The following is a 21,071-nucleotide window of genomic DNA, read 5'->3' as shown; positions in this document are numbered from 1 at the left end:
ACTGAAGAGTAACATGTAGCCCCCTTGGTACCTCACTCTCAGATTCTGACCCTGTGCACTCTCTCCCAGTCAACCCAGTTTGCCAGGCCTTGGAACATGAGTTTGGAAAAGGAGTTTGGCCTTTTCCTTTCAAAGGTTGGACCAGGTTGTTTCTTCCATTTGGAGTTCCTTTCTACCTCAAAAACCAAAAATCTTCATGTTCTAGGGCTAGCCAAATACACACACACACAGACACACACACAGACACACACACACAGACACACATACAGACACACACACACAGACATACAGACACACACACACACAGACACAGACACACAGACACAGACACACACACAGATGACACACACACAGACACAGACACACACACAGACACACACACACACACACACAGATGACACACACAGACGACACACACACACACACACACACACACACACACACACACTGGACTATAATCTAAGACACTTCAGTCCATGGTGGCAGCTGCCTTTTATCAACTAGCAGCATACATTGCAATATTTAACAGTCCATTTCTCTGTGATTAAAAAAAAAATCTTTCCATTCTTATGGTGTTTAAACTTTCTCTGTGTGTAGTTTTTAATGCCCAAAGAGGTTCCTAATTCCTGTGCCATAGGAATGTGTGATGTTGGAGTGTGCAAAGATTCCTAAAACATAGGGACTGTCTCAGTGTGCAGTGTTCTATAACACAGGAACTGTTTCAGTGTGCAGTGATTCCTTTCATAGCTAAATGGCTGGTACTTACTGAAGGGTCTCACATGCCCTTTGCTTCGGAATGATCTTGCAGAACAAAGAGGCCAAATTCAGGACTCACAACATGAGAGTAAACGTAAATCCTCACCCAAGGTGGCAGGACAGGTGCTTGGAACACCATGTTGGATTTAGCAGAATGAAAGTATGGCGTGTCTTGGTCTGCCAGAGCTGGGCAGGAGAGTCATCACTGCCACCAGCACAAGGGAGACAGCTTAAGCATACTGATAAGTGGGAAAGGACGGCCCCCCACGCACACTAGTGGATCATCACACCTAACAACAAAGGCACTGGAATCAGAAAACTATAGGGCGAAATGAATTATTTGAGCAAATATATAGAACTGCTCTCACAGAAGTGACATTGCTTGAGTGACATGTGTCCCCGCTGGTCTTCGAGTGCTGCTGCAGCAAAGGGGCTCGTGTCTGTGTCATGTGGCTAAACGTTTCCTCAATCAGGTAGTCGGTCTGCGGCCATATAAACCGGTGCCTGTCAGAATGCCCGCGCATAAATGGGTACCTGCTTTTCCTCTAATAGGAAGAAAACACTCTAATGTCTGAGCTTCATTGAAAAATTATTTATTTTGTACTTTTAGAGCATCTTGTCTACTGCACATTCCTAAAGTGTAGTCACTATACAAAGTGAAAAAGAATCACATGGGCAGTGAAAATACCCTGTGACATACCCGTGGTCTATGTCCCATTCAGTGTCACGTAACAGGTGGTGCTTGGTGAATGTTAAAAGAAACCACCGTTTTCAAAGCAACCCACCGTTGTGGCCCGTGCCTGGCTCAGAAGCAGCACGAGGACCGTGGTGCTCCTTCTCCACCGAGGATCTAAGCCTGGCTCAAGTCCTCTCTGTGACAGGGTTGCTGGGTTGGGTCATAGGTTTAGATTTCAATGGGCTTTATAATAGGTTTCCTAATGTGCCTCCTGTTGGCTCCGGGTTCAGAGGGCTTAAATGGAGCCATCGCACCATATGGTTTGGGCAGAGGAAGCGCGGTGGTATCTGTTTCGGGCATGTAGGCATTTGGACGCTGCTCTGCAGTTGTGTAGACGCCATTGGGCAGCAGGCGATAATCGGTTTCCATGTACTCCTGCAAAGGAAGACGTTCTCATTTCAGTTTTCTCAAAGTGCTGAACTTGACTTTCCCTGGGTCCTAAAATAGCATCTTTCGGCCTCACTGAACAAGTAGAGGAGGGTAAAACCCACCTGCACCTCTGTCGCATGTCCTGTGACCCCTGCGGGCTTCTTGGGAGGAGATGCCTTATAATCTAAAACTATTGAGGGGTCATGGGGTTAGATGGATGAATAGGAAACCAGACTTGCTGGTGGCTTCAGTGACCGACCAAGACCTTGGTCACTGGGGAGGAGAAAGGGGTGGCATATGTGATATGTGCCAGGTGTGGCTCTGTAGAAGGCTGTAGTAGCTGTACTATGGCTGTGGAGGCCATGACAGAAGGACATAGGACAGAAGGCCCGATGTTAGACTCGGTCCCGGGGTGTGACTGGGATGATGATTCTCAGCCGTTCCTCAGGGAGAAAGCTGATGCTTTGAACTACTACTTCAAAGTCTTTTCCACACGCCAACCCCCTTTCTCCTAGCCGGTCAGACAATGCACGTTAGAGTGGGAAACTTTCCCATACAGGTCGAAGAAAGCCTGATCCAAAACCCTGACATCCAAAATGCTCCAAACTCTTGGAGGATAGATATGATGTCACAAATAGATAATTCCATACATGGTATCCTACCATGATTGCAGTCATTAAATAGACATAACTATGCACTGAAGTCACCTCCAGCCCATGTGTCTGAGGCGTATATGAAACAGTGAGTCGTGTTTAGACTTGGGCTCCATTCCCCAGATAGCTCATGAAAATCATAGGAAGCTTAACACACCTCTCTTCCCAGGCCTTTCAGAGAAGGGGCCACCCACTGCGTCACGAGGGGACACCGGCACACTTCGCAGCTCGGGAGACAAAGCTTACCTGGGACTTCTCAGCGGTGGCGAAGGCGTACATCTCCTCATCCCGTAGCACCTTCAGCCAGTCCTTCTCGATCTCCCTGTTGAGCGGGAGGCCCTTTTCGATCCTGGAACTGCAGGAGAAGATGAACTCTTCTTTCTCTCTCACCTCCTTTTGGAGTTCAATGGTCAGGGCTTGTTTCATGGACAGCTCGGCGACTAGGGCCATCATTTCCTGGGTGACGACTTTGATCTTTTGTTGGTAGCTGTTCATCTAGAAATGGAGAGCCCACGGTTTGGTTGGTATAGCAATTTCATGAGGATGTGGAGGAAACAGAAGACTGCTGGCTACCTGGGTGGGCAGCCTTTCCAGAAGGGATGAGGGGTTAATGGGAATCCATAAAAAATTCCCTGAAAGAGGTTCCAGGGATGGAATCTTTCCTACTTCATCTTTTGTTGCTGTGATAAAACAATGAGCAAAAGAAACGTGTGGAAGAGAGGGCCTCTTGTCACATACTTCCATTATTGAGGGAAATCAGGGCAAGCGAAAGCCACGGGGTGAGCAACACTTGTTAGCTTGTTCCCTGGCACCCTTTCTGGGTCATGCTAAGCTAGCGTTGTCACATAGCCTGGACCTAACTGTCTAGGGATGGCACTGGCCACAGATGGCTGGTCCCCCAACATCCATCATTAGCCAAGTCACACCTTCATTGACAATGGCCAAGGCCAATGGGCGCTAGGAAGTAGGCGCTCCTTTCCAAGTGCCTGTAGGTTGTGTCACGTTGTAAAAAACTAACCAGGACAGAACTCAACATGTTTAGTTTTGTAAATAAGAAAACAAAACCAAAAAAAAAAAAAAATAAGGAAAGAGACTAAAAGAAAGGTATCTACAATTACTAGCTTCCAGGTTGGAGAACAGGAAGATTCGCTTAGTGTTTGTTTTGAAGAGGCCAGGAGGGGAGGGAGATGCTCTAGATGTCTAAGATCTGGCTAGTTTTAAGTTCTGGCTCAAACAATACAGGCTTCTCAGTTTGAGCCTTCACAGCTGTTTGGGCCTTCCCGGTCACACTGTGTTTCTCTAGTCTCACAAATAATTTCCAGAGGCTCTTCCATCAGCGTTGAAAAATCATCTCTCAGTGAAAAAATGACTTAAGACAGGGAATTCATTTTGCAAAGGGAAGGGAGGAGACATTTACAAAAGCTTGGGGAAGGGTATTGATTCTGACAAAGCGCACTGGTTTAAATGGATCTCATCATTTCCTTGTTCAGGAGGCCACATTGTACACTGCCGCCAGTGGGCTCAGCAGAGCAGAAGGGGACAGGCCACGTGACAAAGGTGTTTTCACCACTTTTAAGGTGACTATTCAGTTATTTCCCACACAGATTTGTAGATTAGGATTGACTATTTGCTTATTTATGCACAAACAGTTTTCTCGAGTCGTGTGAGGCCCTGAGAAACTGAAACCCCTACCCTCTGGAGCCTGAGGTGTGGGGATCCTTCGTCCTTAGCAGGCAGGGCAGGGGCAATCAGGGCGGTGTGGGTGTACACTTGTCACCTTCAGCTAGTTTCTTCCTTCTCGCCCTACTAGACAGTGTGTGACACCCCTTCCCCCTTTGTCTGCCTCATGTATGGTGGGACAGACACAGAAAAGATTCAGTAGCTATTGCTGGGTGGGTTAAAGGTCCTCTTCTGGACGAGATGCTCAACGGTCCCACAGAAGCCGGTGAGTGCATCATCCCCCACCAGGCATTAGTCACCGGCCTCTCCCACTCGCATTGCTGTTAGCAGGTGCCAGCCTAGTGCCAGCCTAGTGCCAGCCTAGTGCCAGCCTAGCTGCTTCACATCCCCAGCCCTGATGTCACTTGGAAGGGCCCAGCCTGGGAACTGTGTGACTGCTGTTTCTTTTCAGTCGCCCCTGTTCCTCTGCGGGTTCTGGCTGAACACTGTCTTGGAGCAATTCCTACTCAGACTACTGGATAAATGATGTCTTCTGCTCAAAAACAGAAAGGGTTTTACTTTGTACACAAACTACAAAGATAACAATCAGTATATTTGAGAAGTTGCCCTGCAAAATAAAATTCAACACTTTCCTTGCAAATCTTGTGCTTCCTTCCTGTGAAGTGGATTCACTCGGACAGTGAGCAGACTGAAGTTCATTTTGGACTAATATTTACATTTTGTTATGTCTCTAGACTCATAAACCTTCATCTCGCTAGTGCTTCCCAGCAGTGAAGGAGAACAGGGCATGGGAGGGGAGAGCAGGAGCTGGGGCAGGGAGGGGCCGTCACTCAGGGAAGGGGGCTCTGTCACTCAGGGAGGGGAGGTTCTGTTAGGGAGGGGTGGTTCTGTCACTCAGGGAGAGAGGGGGATTCTGTTATTCAAGGAGGGGGTTCTGTCACTCAGGGAGAGAGAGGGGTTCTGTTATTCAAGGAGGGGGTTCTGTCACTCAGGGAGAGAGAGGGGTTCTGTTATTCAAGGTGGGGGTTCTGTCACTCAGGGAGGGGAGGTTCTGGCTCTCAGGGAGTTGGGGTTCTGTTACTCGGGGAGGGGGGTTTCATCACTCAGGGAGGGGACGTTCTTTCACTCAAGGAGAGAGTGGGGGTTCTGTTACTTAGGGAGGGGGCTCCCATCACTCAGGGAAGGGGGGGTGTTCCATCTCTCAGGCAAACCTTCTTGGCTAACAGCAGTGTGTCCTTCTTGCAAGCCTGAGTTTTGCCTTTGAGCCTGTTCGTGAGCTGGGACACCTGCTCATAGATGAAATCCTTCTCCAGTAGCTTCTCCTCCTTCTTGGCTAGCTGTAGTTCCAGCTACGGTCGGAAATAATTTCAGTTAATAAGCATGACTTATGTAAGGTATGACCTTCACCCTTCTGTCCTCTACCCCATGACAGAGACACATTGCTTTCTTTGTTGTTAAAGTATCTCTGAAAAGTCTCTGGAGCTACACTAACCATATCAGGGGACACTCGGGGTAGGAAGGGGCTCTCCTCCCAGGGTGGACTATGTTCCTCTGGCTCTATCTGGTACCCACAATGCCATTCTTCCCAGATGCTCCCACCAGGATGACAAATTAACATATTTATTCGAGAAATCAAAATTATTTTGGGGCTAGGAGATGTCTCTGAATGCTGAAACTACCAGATCTTTCCTTCCTTGGGTAACTATCTGTATCAAAGTTAGGATTTAGGACTCTATTACAAGTAGGGGAGGCCTAGTGGCTAAAACCGTGAAGGATCATGGGTCTACAGTACCTGTGAGCAAGCCGTTGGGTGTTTAAGAAAGAACATTTACCATATCTAATTTTTTGATCATTTCTTCTTCTGTCGGATCATTCCCTCGGATGAAGCGGACCCTGCCCTTGCTCTCAGGGTTCACAAAGACTTTCTCCAGGTCTTTTATCCTGTCTGCGCACTGCGAAAACTGTTGCACAAGAGGCAAACGTTAGCTTTCAGTTTAACTCTCAAGCTCGGTAAATCTTCAATAAGCTCTGCAGGGGACAACATTTGACTCTCTCACTAGAGAGGAGGCTGGGTTGCTACGAGCCCTTCCATTGCTTCTGATCGTATGTCACATTCATGGGACGATGCGTAGTTAAAGATTCAAAATGGTCTTTGCTGCCTCACTGCAGGTGTTTCAGAGATGGGGCAGCTGGCATGTAACAAGCTGGGGTCCTCTCTGGCAGTGGCCTCGGTAGCATTCCAAAAAGGGAATTATCGGTGAACCCAGCATGCACTCTGTGGGCAACGCTCTCAGTCACAGGTATACTTCTAAAGAGCCTTTGAATAGATTATTCCTGTTGAATGGCTGAGATGTAGATATCATATAGTGATCATAATAATGGCTATGTTATCGTGCTTAGTTTAAAAGGGGGGATGCAGAACACACCAATCACCCAAAGACCTTGCTCTCAACTTTGGTTTCTCATTTGGCACATGGCAAGATAAGGCTTGATCCCATGGGGTGAACAACATAATTTAGTGCAGGGATTCTCACCCTGTGGGTCACGACCACTGGCAAACACATAGTTCTGATGGCCTTAGACACTGAGACACGGCTCAGTACCAAAATTACAGTTGTGAAGTAGCAACCAAAGTAATGTTATGGTTGGGGGTCGGCCCACCCGGAGGAACTGTATTAGAGGGTCGCAGCATTAGGAAGGCTGAGAACCACTGCTTTCGTGCTTTAGGCCACACCAGGACAGATACTGATAGAACTTTACAACTTTAACTGGTGGTCCTCTTCTCTATAATAAGAATTTTAAGTAGTAACATTTAAAAATAGTGAGAAATTATTAGTAATACCTCTCCATGTTCACATGGTTTTCTTAATTAGGAAACTAAGAAATAAATGATGCTTTCTTATCAAAACCACCACAGGGCTGGGCAGAAGGTTCAGTAGTTAAGAGCATCAGTCGCTCTGCAGAAGACATGGTCTTGGCTCCCAGCACCCATCTGTAACTCCAACTCAGAAAATCATGACTTCTGATCTCTGTGGGCACTGGCTGTGCATTTTGTGTGCACTTACAGATATAATACGTGCAGCCAAAAATACTCATACATATAAAATAAAAATAAAGAAAAATTTAAAAATAAATCTAGTGCCTTTATTACATTTCCCACTGGGCATTTCAGGAAATATTCTTCACTTTTCTTATAAAAGCAATGTTCTTGTGTCTTACAATTGCTCATGAGATTTCCAGGACTCCTACAATGGGGTTGTTATTACAAGGTCCAGGAGAACTGATTCATGGGAACCCTTGGGATTAGTTTGCTGAATACTTAAAAGCTCTTTCAAAATAACCAAAAAGAAAAAAATAGTCTTAATAAAATTCTGAAAATGATGCAAAATGGAGGAAGACTTAAGACACAGCAAAACAACTAAATCTTATCTACCAGGATGCTGCGAGAACTTGGTCTTGGAGGGCGGAGCGTAGGTGTGGCTTGCCTAGAGCTTGGCACGCACTCAGTGTGGACGCAGGTGCATGCCGATGCAGGTGGCGTCCCACACATCCACCCTAAGCTCAAGTGCAGCCCACAGGTCTCAAGTTATGCGCAGCCAATGTAATAAAGGATCGCTGTCAGACGTGGCATAGCGTATCATTATATATACAATAGTTCCCTCTTGGGTAGAACTAAATTCTTATTTCACAGTGGGTAACTGACCATTTCTAAGAATGACTAACTTTTCATTATTAAAGCTTTAGAATTATGCAAATGTCAAAAAGAGAGAATGACGTGAGCTTCCACATGCCCATCTCTCAGCTCTGGTAACTGTCAACACGTTGGGCCACGTCTCTGCTCTTCCCCCACCCCCCCACCTGCAGGACAGCTTTAGAGTTATCCCTACACCACACAGCCTCATCTGTCTGAGTCAGAAGAAACCAGTTCTATTTTGCCTTTGTATTTTTTTCTGATAGAGGTTCTTATCCTGTAGCCCAGGCTACCACAACTCAAGGAATCCTTCGTTTCATCCTTTCAAGTGCTGGGATTATAAGCACACACGTTGCACCCAATTTAAAACATAAGAATTTTTAGGAAAAATTTAGTCATAGTATCATTTCACATAGTTGTTGATAACTTATCAACAACTCTTTTATATATGTCTACTGAGTTTCTAATTTCTCCACTGTTGCATATACTAATGTACATGATTTGATGATATGTTTGACCAAGTTTCTTCAATGAATATATTAAAGAATGAGAAGGAAGAAGGCAGGGCTATTGTTAGAAAGAGTGTACTTCTGTGGAGGCGTCAACCAAATGTAATAAATGGTGAGAAGAATGATTAGTTTTGACCATTGGATGTAGGCACTGATATGCAGCTAACCTGGGAAGTGTGCTTATGTAATGGAGAATCTGATCTGTCCGACAGCTTTCTAAAGTCCCTTTTGCTAGATAGCATGTAGTTCCTCTTGGATAAATCGAGACCTGATACTGGGAAAGCCGTATATTGGGAGAGAGCTGTAGAAGGCCAAATTCCTCTGTGAAATGGAGCATGGTAAGAACAGAGTTACCAAGGTGTGGTGACAGGTGACAAGGTCCAGAGAGGCCAGGGGTGTAGGGAAGCTGGAAATGCCAGACAGGAAATAGAGGTGAGGACAGACTGGAACAGCACATGCGGGGCCCTGGGGTCCCCAGACGACTTTGAGGGGTATGAGTTTCTGAGGTCTAACATGGAGTTTTTTGCATTTCCGGACTGTCCCTGCAGCCTTGAGTCAGCGGAGGCAAAGCGTAGGTCACAAATATGTTGGCTCAATCTATTTTTATGCTTTTATAAAAATATCATTATGTGTAAAGAAAGACATTTTAGTCTTTGCTATCGGGAACCACAGAGGTAAATAAAGGCCCTGTTATGTGCGAGTGCAGACTAAAGAGCCTGCCATTTCTTCAGAGGGTGACAGCACTGGCCATCAGGCTGTCACGGTAGCAGAGCTTGTCATCCCAACTCTCAGCAGGCCGAGGCAGGATGACTGAAAAGGGTCTGAAACTAGCCTGGGCTACACAGGCTGCAAGACCCTGCTTCAACAAGCTAGAAAGCCTAAGAGCTACATCTCGGTGGAACCAGAAACACCAGTGGCATGGTTATACTGCGGGACGGTGAGAGCCTACAGAAATGAAGAGACAGAGCTAAAGCCAGGATGGCTCAAGAAGCACAAACAATGGGGGGAGGAGAGAGGGAGAGGGAGAGGGAGGGAAGGAGGGGAAGGAGGGGGAGGGAAAGAGAGGAGAAGGGAGAAGAAGGGGAGGGGAGAGGGAGAGAGAGAGGGAGAGAGAGAGGGAGGGGGAGGGGGAGGGGAAGGGAGAGGGAGGGGGAGAGGGAAGGGGAGGGGGAGGGAGAGGCTCAGATTCTCAAAACCCCATCCTGGAGCAACACTGAAATCTATCTTCAAACACAATAACAAGAATAACCAGTGGTGCAGCTTGGCTTCCATTCAAGAATTCATTTCCACTACACACTCTAAGGGGACAGGAGCCAAGCCAATGGCCTGAGGAAGTGTCCCCTGGCCGCTCACCCACCTGAATCTGGATCACAGCCAGGTCAGCGTCCAGGGACTTCTTGATTGGCACGAGTTTCCGGGTCACAGAAATTTGCCTTTGCTTCTCAGCAACCTTCAGTTTTAGGAATCGGATTTTTTCTTCCAGGATGTGGATTTCAACATCCTGATGAAGTTTCATCTTCTCTTGGATATTCACTTTTTCGTAAAAAATGCACACTTCTTCTTCCCGCTCTATCAGCTGAACACCACTGTGGCCAAATTCAGAGCAGGAGTCTAAGTGGGTTGTTAAGGCCACCCTTTCTTAGTCACCGTGGTTCCCTCTGACTTTGGGCTCACAGCACACTGTCAGAAGACAGTTACACATTCTAATAGCTTGCTAGTTAAGCTCCACACACTGGTTCTTCCCTAGGGAGAAGGGGTTTGGCATCTCTATCTAAGGCCAGCTGCGCAGTGGACTGGCCACAGTGGCTTAGTGAGTCCCCAAGGTTTCCCTGGGGTAGGGGAGGTCACTCCCAACATGTGAACAAAGCGAAACCCCAGCCTGACCTTCTGCAGATCTTTGCTTGGGTCAGATTTGTCAGGCAAGGCCAGAGGCTGCTGGGTAGGAGTCTGGGAATGTGACTCTGGAGAGAGTCACCGGGTATAGGGATCTTTAAAAAGTGGCATTTCTGATGCTTGTTGCCCCGTAACCTGCCCTCTGTCACCATGCTGACAGGCACAATGGAAAGGCCCCTCCTTCAGAGGAAGCCACTAGATAGAAACAAAGCGAAGTTTTGTTCCTCCAGGACCTTTAGTCTAACTGGGACCTCGGAGTACTCTCTCTGCCTACAAACTTTTGCTTGTGCCAGGACCCAGCTAGGATTTGTTTCTGTTTTTTAAACCAGAAGGAACACTCAACAGTACTTTGAAAAAGTTCTGTAGGAAGAACTTACGTTCTTAAAGATCTTCCCATACCATCTGTACATGTATTACTGCATCTGCTACCTTTAGTTTTTCTCTTTCTCTTCCCTCCAATAGTACACATGCAGTTGTCCCTGGCCAACATTACTGCTCTATTCACCTTATGTTTTATCCTATCAAAGCTTCTTCTTAGCAAAGTCCCTTGCTAACAAGGGCAGTGCCAACACTTCACCATCTGTCCCTCGGGACCCAGTGCTCCAGTGCTTTACGAGAAATAGCACACGTAATGAAATTTTGAATTATTTCAGTATTCCGTCATCTTATCTACCAATTTCTCAGAACATAACCAACTAAGTTGGGGTGGCAGGGGATAGGGGGAATGTGTTAAAGGAGTCATACTGTTCATGACATGCTTGCTCTTAGAAGAAATATGTTAGCCCTCTATGCCTTAGTTAATCATGGGGAAAATGAACTATGAGAATGGGTTGATAAAGCAAAATCCTTCCCAGATGAAGAGATGGTACAAGGAGCAACTTGCATCAGTTAATGCAGAAGGAATTCAGTGTGCACCTAGAGTACTGGGTCTCAACCTGGGGGGTCACATATCGGATATTTACATTATGATTCATAACAGTGGCAAAATTGCAATTATGAAGGAGCAAAAGAATAATTTTATGGCTGGGGAGTCACCACAACCTGAGGAGCTATATTAACAGGTTGCAGCATTAGGAAGGTTGAGAACCATTCTCCTAGAGTTTCAGAGACAACTCCACTCTTCAACTGTCCCCAACCCCCCTTTTTATTTCCCTTCCACAGACAGCCTGTCTTGTTTTCACGGGAAACACACAGCTCCCTTCAAAGGGTAAAGAACATGGCTGCCTCTCAGTAGGCTCTGGGCACTCGGCCCAGCCACATTGGCGACCCTCGCCTTTTTGGTCCCCTCCCCTTGCCTTTCGTTCCCCCCTCGCCTTTCGTTCCCCCCTCACCTTTCGTTCCGCCGCTGAACGGCCTTCTCGTACTTCTTGCGCAGCTGCACCATCTCCTCTTCGATCACGGTGATCATGCTGGCCAGCCTGTCCATGCTGGTCAGCTGCGCCTCCTTCTTCTCCTTCATTTCCTGGAGCTTAGCGGTGATTTTGCACACATCGTTCTGCATGCTCTCCCTGATGGTCACGTTGTTGGAATGCTTCAGCATGGCGTTCTGCAGCTTTCTTTGAAGTGATGGCACAGTGGAGAAGGTCATTACTTTCTGTGAGAGTACTGAGATGTCTGAAGAGCAATGCTTTCCCCAGAACAGCACTGGACACACCCTCTCTGTTGTGGGATCCTTCCTCTAGCCAGGTGGCATAGCTAGCACTGTGTCACACTTGTTTGTGAAAGGGTCTTTTGCTGCTCTGTCATCTCAGATGACTGAGTTCTGAGGACAGAGGTGCTTCTGTTGACAATGCGTATTAGATCTGCAGACTCAGTCAAGGAACATGGGCCATGCTGGATGATGTCACAGCCAGGACATGGTATTCTAATTTCCTTTTGGGTAAGAATCTGACTAGGAAATTTCCCATTTCAACCATGCTTTTTAATCTGTGTATTTGGTATTATCTTTATCAAAGTCATCTGGGCAAGGATGGTTAACAGACAAATCCAGTTATGTCTCAGGAAATCAGGAACTAAGGAGGTGAAAGATTCCAGTAGATCTTGGCATGTGGTAAACAATATATTCCCAAGACTACAATTTTTCAGGTCATATTTCTGATGTTATTACACAGACCAACTCATTTGTCACTATTGTGTAGTAACAAGAAGTTCTACATACTAATGATGAGGATTATAAAAAAGCAAGGAGTCCCGAGAGGTAGAGTATCTCGCCCAAGGTCTCACAGACAGTGATAGACAGAGCTGTGAGTGAGTCTAGAAAGCGTTGTCTTAGCAGATCTACCGTAGCCTGCCTCTCCATATGCATATCGCACACCTTAAACCTACAACCAGGGGATGCTATCCAGAGGTGATTTGTCTCCTAACTTCAAATGCAGATTTCAGATTTATACTTCATTTCTCAATCAAGCAATGAAAGTCAGGAGTTCATCATGGTAAAAATAGTTTTATATTAAGTTTTGCATTCATTAAAAACTACGACTCCTAGATAGAGAAGAGGCATCATACTCAGACCTTAGGTTGTTACCAGAGAAGCAAGGATGAAGCAGGTAGCTTTGACTACACTGCTTTGTGCTCCTGGCCGGCCACACATGTGCACCCACCCAGGAGCACACACACATACACATAAACATACACATACACATACACATACACCACATACACATACACATACACATACACATACACATACACATACACATACACATACACATACACATACACATATGCCTTGGCTAACTCAATGACTGGTCACTCCTAAATCTTTCCCAGCTATTGCAGGCCCAACCAGGGAAGTGGCCATTGACCACTTACCTTAAAACTCACATGGCTGGTCTTTATTTTTCCCTGCTGCTACTGCATCCTTCTTTTCTCCTGAGTCTGTGCCACCCATTCTCCCTACGTCCTACCCCCCACCTCCCCACCCCCACTCTCAGTATCCCGCCCTGTGTTCAGTCATTGGCTACTGGCAACTTTATTGATAGATCAAAAACCAACTGATGGCAAGGACCTTCAGCGTCAGTATACACAGATTCCCTGTTCAATCAAAGCATCAGAAGCACCCTCCACAGCAAGGCATTTCCCCATTTCTGAAAACTTTGCTCTCTTTCTTGACTACCAGGATATTCTAGAGTGCCAGAGACACCGAAGGCAAGGCCTCTGGAAAGACACTGACTGCAGAAAACCATGGAGTTGGCCTGGCCTAGCTGCCTTGGGTGGCACATGTCATAGGTGTTTCCAATAAGAGTCCACGGCTCCGGGGGCACAATGTGCCTTCCTGTTCCTGAGTGGCCATGCAGTCCCTCAGGCAGTAAAGAAACACTTTGTGTTCCTCCGTCTGTTCCTGAAGGTCAAGGAGGCAGGGAAGCTTGATGGGACAACTGGTCTTAGGCATTAATATTATGTGCCCTGTAAAGTTTGCAGTGCTCTGTAAAGTTTGCAATGCCATTGTATCCTGGCAACTACAATTGTATTGATTCTGGAAATTGCCGCTAGATTCTGTTTGTGATAAGTGTATAATACATCTGATTGGTCTAAATCAAATTGTCCCAGCCTCAGTGCTGCTGCGGCCCCTCCAGCCGGCCTATCAGGCAACCTGGACCCCTTAAGCAAGCGTGGGCACTTACACCTAGCTGCTGTGACTCTTACCGATCTTGCGAGACAGCGCTGTTCCTTAAGATTTCCAGCTCATTTAATGACATTTTGAGTCTTTCTTTTATTTCATTTACTTTCTGATGAGCTTTGTGAAGTAGGTTTACCAACTTGTTTCTTTCATTTCTAATTGTGTCATACAAGCTGGCAAATTCTCTGAGTCTGTGAAAACATGAGGTGGTTTTTGACAATTGAAAAGTAAGTAATACCTTTCCCCCAAATAACTAAATCATGGTTCTTTTTTACCTCCGATAAATTTCATGTTTTCTCTTCTTGTATAGCCTGATTTCAAGATCCTTTGATTTGATTTCCTTATTAATATCGCAATATTTTCGCTGAAATGTAAAAATCCAAGTATGAAATTTTAAAAAAACCCAACCACAACAAAAACTAGAAAGCTAGGTGTGATGGCTCATGTCTGTAATGCCAGCAGCATTTGGGAAACTGAGGCAGTAGCATTGTAATGAATTCAGGATCAATCTGCGACACATTAGTAAGATCCTATCTCAAAAATTCAAAACCACCACCACCAAAAGCCACAAGATAAGACTACATACTGAACGCCACCCCATCCTGTCTGTCAGTTCTTCCTAACTTATTGTATAGATGAGGAGAACAGGAGATTCCTGAGCACACCCTGGCCAGCTGGAGTTATTCCCATCAACTAGGACAAGGGGACATGTAAGATTTCAGAAGAACTGGGGAGGACAAAAGAGCCCCCCAGACAGGGTGGATAACTGGGGGGGGGGGCAGACTACAGAGGAGGGGTGACTGTAGCCTGCACTGCCCAGCCAGTCGAGCACCGTGCTTACAGAGGTCAGTGAAGAGGATTTATGGTAAGTTTGACAAACTTCATGATCTGAACCCTCTGGCATTTTATGAGAGACTGAGGCAATGTTTTAAAGTGAAGTTCTGTCCATTGGTTTGGCGGGTGTGTTTTCCTTTATAATAGGCATCATGCTGAGACCAGTTGTAAAATGGTACATAAATACATTAAAAACAAAGCAATCATACCTTCAAAAATCACACATACACATGTATGTATAATGTGTACATACTTATATATACATATGTATGTATATATAGTACTTTCAACACTTTACTAGTAGGTACTAGTAATGCTCTTTAGATAGAAAGTGCCTGGTGGGTACTTTCTCTGGGACAGGAAGCATTTGGAGATCAAGTGTCTGTCAACAGGACTCCAAGGAGTGAGTAGTTTCAGTCACCCTCCCTCAGGGGCAGGCAGAGCGAAGTCAAGTGACCTTGCCCTGTCAGGTCAGTGTGCTTACACAATGATTTTGTTTTGTATAACCTTTAGTGAGATTGGGGGTCTGCAGCTAACCTGCAGGTAACTGTATTGGCAAACAAGAAAGCCGGTGGAAGATAGAGCGGCATCTAGTCTGTCTACACAGTCTACACAGTCTACACGGTCTTGAGTGTCACAGCAATGCCAATGAGATTCTCAATCCCAGCCACCCTATAGCTTTTTTAAAAAGAGATATAGATATGATATAAAATAATAAGATTCAATGCCTTCTTGTAGAAATACAGTTAACTACAAATAATGTTTCATGGAGTAATTCCCAATAATGAAACACTCCAGGGAGTGTTTTCCCTTATGATTTCCATAGTTCAAAAGGGAGAGTTGTTTTACGCTTTATTATGAACTAGTTCATTTGGTAATGAAATTCAGCTTATGTGGGTTAGCCATAACATAAGGATAACATAAGGATAACATAAGGATAACGTAAGGATCAGGCATTTGGAGCATCACAATGTTACTGCTTTGTAAACAGACCAGTTCTTTCCTTGGAATCACAAATTACACCTCTGGTAGATCTAACATTTCAGAAGACAAAAGAGGGCAAGTTTTCTAACTAGGAAATCTGACAGCGGTGGACTCTTCCCAGCCAACAGCCGGTGCTTCTGAAAACAGAGTTCTAGACAAACCCCAGCCCAGACCCTGGCATTGGTGGCAACAACCCTCTCAAACCTTAGCTGCTCCCTCCATTATCCTCTGCTTTTAAGAGCAGACCTGGGGTGAGGCATAGCTAAGAGCATCCTGGGAGGTTATGGCGTCTCTCATCTGTTTTCTGAGAGCCCGTCATCCATGGCGCCACAGGGCTTTTCTAATAGAATCCGGATCGTGTAAAGTGGATTGACTGACCCTCACCATCTGATCTCCATTCTCTGAGAGTCTCACTGCTCAGGTGCGAGTGTGTCTAATTAAACAGTGGAAGTGGCATGAAGGGCTGGCTGACTGCCGGGGGTGTGTGTGTGTGGCTAAAGCTTTCTCCTCTGTTCTTTGCTACAGAATCTATTTCATCCTTGTGTCCATCAATGCTGTGCAGGTGTGAGCTCTTTCTGGGGAGTGAGAAAATCCCATCCCCCTGTAAGCACGCAGGGAGAACAAAGATCACACTTATACACAAGCCATGCCTAGGTCACGTGACAAATGCATATGCTCTGCTTCAGTAATAGCTCCTATCATAGTCTTTTTTTTTTTTAATTATTATCATTTTTGAAACACAATCTCACTGGGTCTTTTGGGTTAAACTTTAACTTACTGTTGTCCTGTGTAAACTGCCTCTTGATTGCACGTCACACATGCACACTTTTACTGTTTGTTTGGCAAGAGATCAAAGCTTGCACAGGCAAGTCTCTAGAATTGAACTGTATCCTGGCCTTCATTTACTTTTAACAAAGAACCAACCTCTAGACACAATCCTTCTGTGGAATAACTGAGTCTAGACTTAAAATGTTTGTTACTACTGCGTGTGTGTGTGTGTGTGTGTGAGTGAGTGTGTGTGTGCGTGTGTGTGTGTGTGTGTATGTGCTCGCACTTGCATGTGCTCGTGTGGAGGCACATGTGCTTGTGCACGTGAGCGTGCACTTGCTTTATGATGTTGCTTGTGGCCCTTTGTAGGAGTCTGAGGAGATCCTGGGATGGAGCAGTAGTTAAGAGCATCCTGCATTGGTCCGTATGATATCATCTGCTGACTGCAAATGCTCTGCTCCTAGGTTGGCGCGAGGCAAGTCACAGTGGAATCTGTGCTCTGTGACTTGCAGATTCTCTCTGTGGCCTGTGCACCCGGCAGCTATGGCCACTAGAGACACGTCATTCTTATTGAAGTTTATTGAAGTCGCCATCTTTCAGACCTCTGATCACTGTGAGTCTTTTTTTTTTTTAACCTCTAGACTGCTAACTATTGAGAACTGAATGCTGAGGGGTTTTTGTTTGCTTGTTTGTTTGTTTTGTTTGTTTTGTTTTGTTTTGTTTTGTTTTTTGGTTTGTTGGTTTGGTTTGGTTTGGTTTTCCGGGGTACGACTGAGTGTCCTTTAGAGAAAATTTAATTTATGGTCACTGCATTTGAAGGAAATGTGGAATTACCGCTTTCTAATTAATGAAGCATTAAAGTGAGGCTTCCTTGAGCCCAGGTAGTAATTACTGGGTGGCCATACAGGGCAGGCAGTTACCTGGGCTTTCAGGAAATCCTTAGCCTTCTGTTCTTTCTCATCGATTTTGATCTGGGTCATTCGCACGAGGTTGAACATCAGCTCCCGCAAATTATCCTGCTCCTTTAGAAGCTTGTTTTCCTCTGCGATCTGCTGCTCCACTAACTTGGCCTCGGCTTCTGACAGAGATTTCTTTGGAAAAGCACAGGGTTAGAATTCGCTTTCTGAAGGAGCCCGGCAAGGTCCACACAGAGCATGGCCTCTTCCTTTTGAGTTTATTCAGAGACCGAACTCCATGTTTTCCTTCATTTTATGAAGGGTGGGAACTAGCAGGGGAACACCATCGGCCTTCTCCTTACTGTGCTTTTAAATGAGAGAGGAAGTTTACAATATATAAAATACTCGGATGGCTTGGCTGACAGAAGCTTGGAATTTGAAAACAGACACTGATGAGACAAGGCTGACAACCAACAGCCTTTTATTTGAGAAATTCTTATAGCCTGGGAAAGGTTTGTCCTTTCAAGCATATTTTTTTTTTCCTGGAAAACAAAACCCAGTGTGGGAGTGAAGCTGAAGGTGGGGTGGCGTGCGCATCCTCAGACACAAGGCACTTGCCCAGCACACTTGAACATCTCGTTCAGTCCTCAGTGAGCCTCTCCGTAAAGATCATGTCCCTCAATGGAGGAATGGATACAGGAAATGTGGTATATTTACACAACGGAATACTACTCAGCAATTAAAAACAATGAATTCGTGAAATTCTTAGGCAAATGATTGGAACTGGAAAATATCATCCTAAGTGAGGTAACCCAGTCACAAAAGAACACGCATGGAATGCAGTCACTGATAAGTGGATATTAGCCCAGAAGCTCTGAATACCCAAGACACAACTGACATATCAAATGACTCCCAAGAAGAAGGAAGGAGAGGGCCCTGGTCCTGAAAAGGCTTGTTCCAGCATTGTAGGGGAGCACCAGGACAGAGAAGTCAGAGGGGGTTGATAGGAGAATGGGCGGAGGGAAGAGGGCTTAGGGAACTTATGGGGAGGGGGCACTGGGAAAGGGGAAATCATTTGGAATATAAACAATGAATATAGAAAAAAATCAGGCCCATCATAAGCGGGACTCTAACATCACATTTTTACTCTAAAAGCTAATGTGTATTATTTGTATATATCATTATAAATACAAATGGGTTCCACGGTGGCATTTCTATATACCAGCATATCATTATTTGACACTTTCTGCCTTCCCGGCCCTGCTCCCCGTCCCCTAGCATTCTCTCTTTGAGGTGGTTTTCTGGAGCAGTTCCGAGACACAGCTTCATTCTCCATTCTGAGAGGAAAGTGCAGCTGACACCAACCTGCTGAGCCAGGTTTCTCCTCGCTAGGTCCACCTCTTTGTGTAGTTCTCTCCTGCGCTCAGGCAGCAGAAGGTCTTCTTTGGGGATAGCCTCCATCTGGAAATCAAAATTTAAAATAGGTGCTATGGTTTAAACAGCGTCTGGTGCCTTGAAGTCAACCCCGTTACATACATTTTAAAAACGGCAAACAAATCGTGATTCCTGATCTTGCAGGGATTTTCTATTCCCCGTTGTGCTTTATAAAATTGATGCAAAGTATAATATGAAGAGCTACCAAAATTACAAGATTCGTTAGCTACAAATGTTTTATCTTTTATAAATAAATCTTAATATGTAACATTTATTGACCATTGCTTGAATATGTTGCAGGGGTCCCAGGGTTTGGATGCACAATCTTATTCATCCATCACAAATGGCGTGAGGAATCCCGGGGTTTGGATAGGAGAAGGGCTTCCTTCCTTCCTCACTGGTGCAGGTCAGCCAGAGAGCCTGTGATCTCTCTAGCACACCCTGATGCCTCTTGAATTCATGATTCAGGAGCTGAGGAACCTGCATGTGTTGGACTATTCATGTGAGAGCATTATAACTACCAAGTCTACATTCACTTATGAAGCCCTATAGGCCAAACAAAACCAGTTCTCGGTTAACCACGAGGGTAACTCCCTACTTCAATGTGAGAGCTTGATGAGACAATTAAAACTCTTTAAAGAAAAAACTCCTTAATCTTTTTGTTGTTGTTGAAATCTACAGTTTTGCCGTTACACTTTTTGTTGTGTTAATTTGCACTTTTGTCCTGTGTTACAATACTTGGGGGGAATTATTTGATAAGGAATCCCACAGGAGCTAATGACGGAAGTCGGGCATCCAAGGCTTGGGGTGATAATGGCCTACTTGACTACTTTGGACCCACTTCTGAGAGAAAGCAAATGATCCGATGTGGATCTTTTCCTCTGGTGACAACATTCTTCAAGTCACCAGGGCTGTACCCAAGCTGGCATTCACAAATGGGAAAGATCCTGTGGTTTAAATGTCAGCTAACGGGATCTTTGGGTGCCCTGTTTGTCATCTGTAACCCAGTGCTTCTCCAGCACCACCATCTGTGCCCTCAGGTGCCTGGTGCTTCTGATTCTCCTGGCCAATTGTCAAGAGGCACAGACACGGTCTTGTGAAGTTCATATAATAATATAAACTCTCATGTTTCTAATGAACAGATAAATGCAGATCAAAGCAAAGGGGAAACAAGTGTAGCCTGGAATAATTAGGAAGACTTCCTGGGCAAGGAGAGATGGATACGAGGAAGAGCTCCATGCCTCTGATGTGGGATGCAGAGGTAGGCGAGCATCCCCTGCAACACGCATCCCCTGCAGCATGCATCTCCTGCAACACGCATCCCCCGCAGCACGCATCTCCTGCAACACACATCCCCTGCAGCACGCATCTCCTGCAACATGCATCCCCTGCAACACGCATCTCCTACAACACGTATCTCCTGCAGCACGCATCTCCTGCAATATGCATCCCCTGCAGCATGCATCTCCTGCAACATGCATCCCCTGCAACATGCATCCCCTGCAACACGCATCTCCTGCAACACGTATCCCCTGCAACACGCATCCCCTGCTGCAGATAGACTAGAGTGGACTATTCTCCATGCTCTACTCCCATGGGCTGGAAGTCATAGCTCTGAGCACTACCTGGGACCAGGAAATCTTACGAACAATGACAGAAAATCACAAATGCTTAGTTTGTCAACTGAAAGCTCCTAGCTGGCTCTTTTTGATTCTTTCCAGCGTTCGGAATGAAGGATAGACACTGTCACCATGCGCTGTACTCAGTTTTTGGAATGAAGGATGGACACTGTCACCATGCACTGTACTCAGTTTTGATTTCTGGCCTGTACTCTTCGGACACAATAGATGTGTGTGTTTATTTTTTTCATTGACCATTCCATCTGTGTATGTTGCATTCTGGTTAAGTTCTCTATAATACTCAACCCTCTTGTTTCTTCAGAATTGTGCACACAGGGTTTGTAGGAAAGGTTTGTGTTGATAAGAAGAGCAATTGACAGCAGAACCTCATCTACCACAGTCTGGTGGGGAACAACCTTGACCTTATTATCTAAACTTCACTATTGTTCTGAGTCGCAAGGACCTAGGAGTCCTCAGACTTTTCATCACAGAGGGTGAGGGTGACTGTATGAGCCAGGAAACTGAGTGAGCCAATGAAATGGGAAGGGCTCCCCAGAAAGTAACTCTTCCCGTTCAAAGACTGAGGTAACCCAGGCCCAGAGAGTCAAATGCCACAGGTTCTCTCTTATC

The 21,071-nt window shown here is 45.6% G+C and overlaps 1 protein-coding gene across 1 annotated transcript in view; it reads right to left on the bottom strand.

Moving 5' to 3' along the window:
• Window positions 1–1,387: 1,387 nt before the first annotated feature.
• The window catches only part of Ccdc146 (coiled-coil domain containing 146), a 42,523-nt gene continuing 22,839 nt past the window's right edge, over window positions 1,388–21,071 (bottom strand). The window contains exons 7-16 of the mRNA XM_052173097.1: window positions 18,754–18,849; window positions 17,413–17,583; window positions 14,182–14,270; window positions 13,933–14,097; window positions 11,619–11,843; window positions 9,752–9,980; window positions 6,027–6,155; window positions 5,406–5,543; window positions 2,761–3,009; window positions 1,388–1,867 (exon numbers count right to left, since the gene is read on the bottom strand). Of these exons, the coding sequence (XP_052029057.1) occupies window positions 1,661–1,867; window positions 2,761–3,009; window positions 5,406–5,543; window positions 6,027–6,155; window positions 9,752–9,980; window positions 11,619–11,843; window positions 13,933–14,097; window positions 14,182–14,270; window positions 17,413–17,583; window positions 18,754–18,849 (1,698 nt within the window). The 3' untranslated portion in view covers window positions 1,388–1,660. The remainder of the gene's footprint in view (window positions 1,868–2,760; window positions 3,010–5,405; window positions 5,544–6,026; window positions 6,156–9,751; window positions 9,981–11,618; window positions 11,844–13,932; window positions 14,098–14,181; window positions 14,271–17,412; window positions 17,584–18,753; window positions 18,850–21,071) is intronic.

This window comes from Apodemus sylvaticus, chromosome 2 (assembly GCF_947179515.1).
Source record: "Apodemus sylvaticus chromosome 2, mApoSyl1.1, whole genome shotgun sequence".
Lineage (NCBI taxonomy): Eukaryota > Metazoa > Chordata > Mammalia > Rodentia > Muridae > Apodemus > Apodemus sylvaticus.
The sequence above is the reverse complement of the archived record's forward strand: the minus strand, read 5'-3'. Positions and strand labels throughout refer to the sequence as shown.